The sequence below is a fragment of the Arachis ipaensis genome, chromosome B6, assembly GCF_059453495.1.
Source record: "Arachis ipaensis isolate K30076 ecotype BB chromosome B6, ASM5945349v1, whole genome shotgun sequence".
Taxonomy (NCBI): Eukaryota; Viridiplantae; Streptophyta; class Magnoliopsida; order Fabales; family Fabaceae; genus Arachis; species Arachis ipaensis.
The window spans coordinates 72,529,540-72,539,100 of NC_142441.1; the positions used below are offsets into that span (position 1 = coordinate 72,529,540).

At 32.9% G+C, this 9,561-nt stretch overlaps 1 protein-coding gene across 1 annotated transcript; it reads left to right on the forward strand.

Moving 5' to 3' along the window:
* Positions 1–424: 424 nt before the first annotated feature.
* On the forward strand, positions 425–5,341 carry LOC107647620 (inositol transporter 1-like). The gene is made up of 8 exons (XM_088490734.1): positions 425–566; positions 659–729; positions 1,020–1,355; positions 1,449–1,556; positions 1,964–2,789; positions 4,585–4,604; positions 4,691–4,939; positions 5,048–5,341. Exons 1-8 carry the CDS (start codon positions 425–427, stop codon positions 5,339–5,341), a joined length of 2,046 nt encoding a protein of 681 aa, XP_088346860.1.
* Positions 5,342–9,561: the final 4,220 nt, after the last annotated feature.

Here is a 9,561-nt window from a genome sequence, read left to right on the forward strand (position 1 = left end):
CTATAAATATATTTGATTAGACAAAAATAGAAAATTATTAAATGGTATCAATACATAATTAAAATAATCTAAATTAAGATAGTTAATATAAGGACCCAAAATGACAGCAATCATGTTAACATATGTAGGTATTTGAGTACATATTCGTTGTGACAGAGTAATAACGGAAAGTAGGAAAGGAAATAAAAAGAAGGGAAAGTAATCTAGTTGCAAGTTCACATCAACATGAAACTGATCCTTCATTAAAAAAAGAAACAAATGTTGTTATCATATATATGCCCATCGACTTTTAAGGGAACAAGAAATCCAACAAAATTTTTAAATTTAACAACTTTATTATCTATAAAACTATGTTAGATCTCACGCATTAACATGCAATTTACAACTAGTTGATAAAAGCAAGCTAGCAAAAATGGTGGCTGATATGTGCATATCGATTAAAGTAGGAAACTCTGATTATTTGGAGAAACATCCAGAGCACAGAATATCATTTTCCCAAAATTTTTACATTATTGGAGTTACTTTTGCGGCTGGTATTGGTGGCCTTCTATTTGGTTATGATACTGGTACAGTATACATATATGCGTATTGTCTACCATTTCATTAATTACAAAAAAAGAAAGAAATGATATAGCATATATTTTGTTTTCATTTGTAGGTGTGATATCTGGCGCTCTATTGTACATAAAAGATGATTTTGAAGTTGTAAAGAACAGTAGTTTTCTTCAGGTAAAAAAGAGAGTGTCTTTTTGTTCATTCTCTTTTAATTTGGTAGCTTGTAATTGTGACCATATAGTTATATGAAACGCAATATGTTCTTGTAGGAGAATTGGTAGGTGGTACGTAATACATCACATTTAAAATTTTTAATGGGAAAAGTATGTATATATATATATATATATAGCATTCGACAACAAAGATAAATTGTGAATTCACGTAACTATGACTATGACACATTAGGACTAGAGTAGAGTGCCATTTTGCAGCAATTATATGTTCTCATTTTGTTATGTTTGCAGGAACTAATAGTTGCCATGGCCTTAATTGGTGCAATTTTCGGCGCCGCCATTGGTGGTTACATTAATGATTCTTTAGGGCGTAAGGCTGCCACTATTGTGGCAGATATTTGTTTCGCAGTAGGATCACTCTTGATCGCCGTCGCACCAAATCCCACTCTTATCATAGTTGGCCGGTTTTTTGTTGGCCTAGGTGTAGGTTTCGCCTCTGTTACTGCTCCTATGTATATTGCAGAAGTATCACCGTTTGAAATAAGAGGTGGATTAGTTAGTGTCAATTGTCTTATGATCACAACTGGCCAATTTCTTTCCTTTGTCATCAATTATGGTTTGACTAGAGTAAGCATACCCAACTCTTTCGCTAACAATACCAATAGTAATAATTTTGTCTTCATCCATCTTGATTTTCTAAGAGCAAAATTATTTGTGCAGGTTCCTGGAACATGGCGTTGGATGCTTGGAATTGCAGGTACACCAGCTGTTATTCAGTTGGTTCTTATGGTCTTTCTTCCTGAGTCCCCCAGATGGCTATATTTGAAGGTAAATGATGATATAAAATCAATGATCATTCATGTGAAGTTCTCTTTATGCAAAAATTATAGGTAATATCTTTTAGATAATTTGATATGTTGAACTAAAATTAATGCTGGAAACCAATTTTTTTTAAACTAACATCAGCCAATTTTGTTATTTTGTTTATCTTAAATTCTAGATCCTAAAACTTAAATTATAAATATAAAATCTAAAGTTGACTAATGTTAGCTAACTAAAAATTAGTTTCCTGTACTTTTTTTCTTAACTAAATTATCATCTAATGATTATCAACTATTATTTTCATATGAAGACTACTTTATGTCATTAGTCACCTATAAAATTTGGGTAAAATAAATCCTTATATTGATTGTTTTGGTACAGTAATTAAAAGCTTAGTTACTTTTAACTTGCAGAATAGGAAGGAGGAGGCCACCAATGTTCTTTCTAGGACATACCCATCTCCTCGGTTGGAGGACGAAATAGATATTCTTGAAGCTCACATGGAGCAAGAACAAAAGGATAAGGTCAAAGTTAAATACAGTGATGTATTTAAGTTGAAAGAAATCAGAGTTGCGTTCATATGTGGCGCTGGACTTCAAGCATTCCAACAACTTACCGGTATTAGTGTTATAATGTACTATAGCCCAACAATCATTCAATTGGCTGGCTTCAAATCAAACGAATCGGCTTTGTTCTTATCCCTCATTGTTTCTGCAATTAATGCCGGTGGCACAATTATTGGCATTTACCTTATTGACATTGTAGGGCGAAAGAAGCTTACACTTAGTAGCTTAATAGGTGTGGTTGGATCGTTAATCCTACTCTCTGCTTCATGTTATGTTAAAGGACATGGCAACCCGAGTTTAGTTTATGGATGGCTTGCTGTTGCGGGTTTGGCTTTGTATATTATATTCTTTGCACCTGGAATGGGTCCTGTTCCTTGGGCTGTGAACACAGAGATATACCCTGAAGAGTTTAGAGGAATATGTGGTGGCATGTCTGCAACAATTAATTGGGTTGGTAGTGTCATCATGTCTATTAGCTTCCTTTCTTTTGTGGATGCTATTGGGCTTGGTGAGAGTTTTATGATTCTTTTGGCTATTGCTTGTGTTGCGATAATTTTTGTGATTTTCTATATGCCAGAGACAAAAGGATTGACTTTTGAAGAAGTTTCAAATATTTGGAAAGAGAAAGCCTATGGAAAAGATAAAAACATAGAGAGCATGGTTGAGACAGCAAGTACATGATCAACAACTTTTTCCAATACATTTAAGACTTGTGAAAGCACGAAAAGTCATAAAATTAGGGTTTGAACATGAAATGAAGAAGAACAAAAAATAAAAGGAGAAGAAATGAAAGATGCAATATATATGTGCATGCGCATGTGTCTGTGTCCTTATTGGTAGCTTTGGCCAAAGAGTTCAAAACACCATCCATGTGGTTGGCTATATAGTTGATCAGGATCATGTCTTCTTCCATGGTCCATGGCCCTTTTCTCACTTCCAAATCTTGAGACATGTTGAGAGAGTGAGAGAGATTTCGGAGGGGGTGTTAAGGGAGAAGACTCTAGTGACGTGTGTGACAAGCAATGTAGAGTTAGTTTGCATTACAGAGTTAGTTAGATGAAGTGATAATTTGTTATAGGATCAGTTGAGTGTTAGTTATTGATGTGTTTCTCTATCTTTCACTCTTAGTGTGTAAATAAGTGAGGAAGCTTCATATGTAAATTAATACATTCTTCCAACATCAATTCAATTTAATATTTAGTTCATTCTCTTAGCTTTCTTTCTAGTTTTCATACTCTCAACTTGGCAACATAGTGTTCATCAACTTGCTTAATGTGCTTCTAGATCCTAGTCCTCAAGTAGTTCTTGATCTCGTTTCTAGTTCCTCCCAGTATATACTTGGCTATTTTCGACCATGTACAGTCATTATGATTTGATTAATTTATTATGGACAAAAAATGTCATTTTATTACATTAGAATGAAGTCAAATCTTATCCAAAAATATTTGATTGATAAATTTTACAAAGATATAAAATAAATAGTTTAATTTTGATGTACTGATATTATATAACATTTAATTTTATATAGTCATATAATCAAATCTGTTAATTTGGATAACTATTCACATCCTCAATGTAAAAAGTAAGTATTTTTACTAACGTCGTATTATGTTACTGTACACATATGTAAAACTACTTTATTAAGAACGAAGGCTATGATAGTTATACAATGTTAACAATATTTAAAAATTGGTGTTAAAATTAAAATAATATTTTTAATATTAATAAATATTTTTAATTTGAAAAAATATTATATTGCAAAAATATAAAAATGTGTTACTTTAAATACTATATATTTATATATACCAACCTTGCTATATATAAAAAATGAAAAATTATATTTTTTTAAATTATCTTCCATATTTTTGTAATCAATCTCTAAATTAAAAATATTAAGTTTATATATTTATGATACTAAAATTGTTTAACACCACTGATATATATATATATATATATATATATATATATGATTAAAAAATATTAAGTTTATATATTTATGATACTAAAATTGTTTATCACCACTGATATATATATTTGTTAAAGACAATTATACCCTTGAAATTTCTAAAAACGCAACAAATCTGCCCAACCGTGAAGTAAGCCCTTCTCCATTAAATGGAGGTTGGTGATGTGGCAGACAGGATTCCAACGTGGCATCCTCATAAGGCCTTCCGTCCCGTTTCAGGTTTACCCTTAATTCATGAAACCCTAATTGTCCATTTCCTAGTAAATGACCAGGCTAACCTTAAATGAAACACTCCATTTAACTATGACCATTTTGGATGCGGGAAACTGAAGAGTTTCTTAGTGTTGGTCTATGTTTCTCTTCATCTCGTGTGTCTCTGCGTCTTGAAATTATTAACATCATTTGCAATCTCACGTTTGGCATTGATACTAGGTGAAGAAATCTCTATTGAACAACGAAGGTTTTGGTAAGCATTCATTGTTTTCGTTCTTCTTGTTATCAGTTCGTTGGGGTTTGCATATTGTTGGTGATGAAGTGAAAATTTTTTCTGATGGATGTCTTGATGTGTTGATTTATCTGATTGTTACTTATTTGATGTTTTTTGTTAGATGGCAACTCATATCACGTTTGTATATCACCATCGGAGTTGGTTAGAGAAGGATGCAGATGGTGTGGTGAGGTGTAACGATGGTTTAGTGAGTGTCATTGACAGGGTGCATGTTGATACATGTAATCTGTTCCTTGTTGAGGGTTTGTTTCTGGATTTAGGTTATACTAGGTATAATGAAGTGTATTGGTTGGAGCTGGGGATGGATTTAGCTAACGGGCTACGGGTGCTGAGAAGGGATGCCGATGTGGTTAAGTTGTGTGATTCCGCACTGAAGAATAAAAACAGGGTCCACTTGTATTTTGAGCATCCTGTTGACGTTGATCCAGAGTTAGTTGGAATGATGTTGTATTCATAGGTTGGGCACAACTCCAGAACCTGTCCTGATAAGAAGTCTCATGTGGCATCTGAGGAAGATGCAAACGCACAGCAAGCACCTCAAGCAGGTCAGCCAGATGGAGGACATGTTCAGCCAGCAACTCAACAAAATTTGCCACATATGGATTTAGAGGACATGTCAGACTCCGAGCAAGAGAGGTTTTGGGAGGAGACCATGGATGCAGTTGAACAAGAGCTCACACAAGGCCATCCACATTCTGAAGCTAATGAAGAGGTAGTACATATATCAATCAATACTGAGGCAGTAACTTGACAAGTGGAACTTAGAGTTTTTTTTTGTAGGCCAATCTCAACATATCCGATTCAACAAGTTAGTCTGCTGGAAGGAGAGCTCCTAGGACCAACCTTGGGAGGAGAGCAACCAGATCTAGCAAAGGTCCTGCATTAACTCCTAAAACTCCCTCCAATACTGCTGCTGCCGCTGTTGCTTCTTCTAGCAGGGAAGGAATCAGGGTAAAGATGCCTATTATGAGGCCCCCATCAGCTCCAAGTCCAGCAGCCACTACAAGGCCCACAACTCCAAGTCCAACAGCCACTCCAAGGCCCAACCCACCATTTAGGCCCCCACAAATACGGCCCGTTGGACCTACTTCAACTGTTGTCCTTGGTTTAGGAGTTGCAAACACCACAAGGATTCTCGTAGTGTCAAATGAAACCATGAATGGAGCTAGTAAAGCAACAACTTATAGGTTCTCTAAGTTCATGCCAAATTTGTCTGGTTGAAGGAGACTTGGATTTGTGATTAGTTCTTCTTTTGGGTTATAAGTTGAAGTTTAGTTGCAATACTGTTTCTACTTTTTGAGTTATAAAAATAATGACACCCAGTGTTCTTCGTCTGCCCAGCACAAAAGCCATTCATCAAGCTCAACTCTCAATAGGGAATGGGGACAGATTCACCAGAAAATTCATACATACCTTCCACATAGGACACCTGAAAAACCATCTCCCTGGGTTTCTTCTCGTCTTCGACTTCAACGCCACCACCTGAAGACGGCAAAAGCATGTCCCGTCATATGGCTTGCTCCCGTGTTCGTCGAGCCCTTCAGAGTTACTATTTTCCACTGACTGTGTCCTTCGATTGTTATTGGATATGCCTCTGCTTCCACCATGCATGATAGTAATTAGGGTTTATGTCTATGATGAATTGGGAAAAACATTCTCTCACATTCCATATAAAGGAGAAACGGGACAGAACGCCTTATTTTTTATATGATGTCATATTGTACAAGGATAGTTGAAATCAATGTTAGAATAAATACATAAATGATCTCTTCTACTAAGACTAATTTTTTAATTACATGACACAAATATAAAAGATGAGATCCACCTCTTCATCTCTCACTTTTTAGACAAATCAGATACAATTATACAAATTCTTTAAGAACCAAATAAATTTTCTACATAAATATGTGTCAAGAGAGTGTCTACTACTAGTGTGTGGGGTTGAGAGAAAACTAGTTAGTTAACACATGTGCAATGATTTCTTGAAAAAGAAGGTATGAATTGAATTTAAAATGTACTAATTTAATCCTACTCTCTGCTTCATGTCATGTTAGAGGACATGGCAACCCGAGTTTAGTTTATGGATGGCTTGCTGTTGCGGGTTTGGCTTTGTATATTATATTCTTTGCACCTGAAATGGGTCTTGTTCCTTGGGTTGTGAACACTGAGATATACCTTGAAGAGTTTCGAGGAATATGTGGTGGCATGTCTACAACAATTGTCATCATGTCTATTAACTTCCTTTCTTTTGTGGATGCGATTGGGCTTGGTGAGTTTTATGATTCTTTTGGCTGTTGCTTGTGTTGCAATAGTTTTTGTGATTTTCTGCATGCCAAAGACAAAAGGGTTGACTTTTGAAGAAGTTTCAAATATTTGGAAGGAGAAAGCTTATGAAAAAAATAACATAGAGAGAATAGTTGAGCAAGCAAGTACATGATCAACAACTTTTTCCAATACGCCTAAAACTTGTGAAAGCACGAAAAGTCATAAAGCTAGGGTTTGAACATGAAATGAAGAAGAATAAAAAATAAAAGGAGAAGAAATGAAAAATGCAATATATATGTACGTGCACATGTGTCAGCGTGCTTACTGGCAGCTTTGGCCAAAGAAAAGGGGGAAACGTTAATGGAGAAGACAGTGATGAGTGGTGACATGTGTGATATGCAATAGAGTTAGTTAGATGAAGTGAGAATATGTTATAGGATCAATTGAGTGTTAGCTATTGATGTGTTATCCTTCATTCTTAGTGTGTAGATAAGTGAGCTAGCTTCAAGTGTAAACTAATTCATTCCACTATCAATTCAATTTCATATTCTAAGTTCATTCTATTAACTTTCTCTTTGGTTTTAATCTCTTTCAATACCTTTACATGATATCAGAGTTGGTCATGATCAATCATGGCCTTAACTCTCATCATCATCATTATCGTTGCTAAGAACACCTTGGTTCCTCTACTGATAAGCAATAGTATTTTTTAACGATAAAATAAAAGGTTATGCCACAATGATGAAATTGAATATTTTCAGCACATGAAGAATGCATGTAAATAGACTTGTATTTAGACGTGTGTTATCAGGGACGGATTGAGGTTCAAAGGAGGAGGACACTTGCCCTCACTAAGTTTAAAAAAAAAAGTAATAGTTTTATACAAATATATATTATTGTCCCCAGTATAATTATATTTTTACCTCCACAAAAAATTATAAAATTTTATTTTGAGATTTATATTAATTTTTTATTAAATTTAACATGTAACAATATTTATTTTGTTAAATTTGATTTAATATCAAAATTAAAATTAATTAAATAAATTAGCTCAATAAAAATTAATGAATAATGATAATATAATTTTTGAAATTAATAAACTAATTAATTATCAAACTAAATATTAGTTTTCTAAATATAAGTAAAACTACTAGTATTTTTTGTCTTCAAAAGTTAGTTGAGATAAAAATAAATATCTATTTTTAATTAATAATTTTATTTTAAAATTATATAATATTTTTTTAATCTTAACTCTGAAATAAGTTTGCTTGTAACAACTATTTTGGGTGAAACAGTGTTTTATGTCATAAATATTGTAACAAATAAATTTTTTAATTGAATGGGTGGTAATTAATATTTTAAAATTGTAATGAATAATAGAACAATTGTTTACAAATATGAAAGTTAATTTTGATATATTAAAATATGTATATTTTTTACATAGTCATTTCATCACATTTTTTCTTTTAGATAAATATTTATATGATGAATGTAAAAGGTAGTTTTTTTACATTATAATACATAATTGAATGGATTCATAAAATCTTTAATTTGACAATATATTAAAATTAAATTAAAAATATATAAAAATATTTAATTATTTTAAAAAGAAAGAGAGAAAATTTATTGTAAATTAAGTTTTTATTATTTTATAGCAACATATCTGAAGGTTGTAGAAGGCTTAGAGAAGGGGAGTTGAATCTATGCCTTTCTTTTTGTTACTGAAATAACCTCTTTTTAAATGAACTTGCAATTTTGATTCTGTTTGAACTCAGCAGCGAAAATTTATGAGACAATTTCGTTTTGTCTCATGAATATCAGAAAACAGAACAGAGCAGAGAAGAGAAAAGCTAACACCACCATGTATCCTGGTTCGGTTGCCTTGTGCTATGCAACCTACGTCTAGTCTCCACCACAACAGTGGTGGAATTTCCACTATAGTTAAAGTATTACATACACCAATTCCACAGGATTGACACAATCCTTTCACACTCAAGTTCTAACCTAACTTGACATTGGCTATGCTAATACCCAGGGGCGGAGCTAGACCAACTATTTAAGGGGGGTGGTGTTTAATAATTTACTAAAAATATTTTATATTACTATTTCTATTGATAAAATAAAAAAAAAATATATAATCTCAATCAAAGTAAGACAATAATATATAAAAGTTACCATTTACAGTTTTGTATCATGAAAATGCTATTCGACGTTTTTTTCTATTTTCAAAATCATCTATAATTAAATTTGTGTCGAAAATAGTTGCTAATTCTTTTTCTATATAGATGACCAAATTGTCTGCAAGAAATTCATCAGCCATCTTGCTTCTGAGTCTTGTCTTAACAATTTTCATTGCTGAAAAAGCTCTTTCTGTTGTTGCTGTAGACATTGGTAAAGTCAAAACAAGACGTATTAATCTATCAAACATGTGATAAGTTCTTGATTTTCCCGTTTCTTGCAACTTCTTGCATAATTCAGAAAGTGTACCAATGCCTTTCAAATGATTTGGTATATCATGCTGATAATGTTGCAACTGAGATTTCAAAATATTAAACTCATTAGAAGAAAAGTCAAGGGGATAAAACTTTTCTGCTAACTTGCTAATTTCTTCAATATTAAATGATTTGAAATTGTCTTTAGGATTCATAGCACAACTCAAAGTCAAAAGCTCTATTGTTTGCTCATTAAATCTACTATTCAACTATT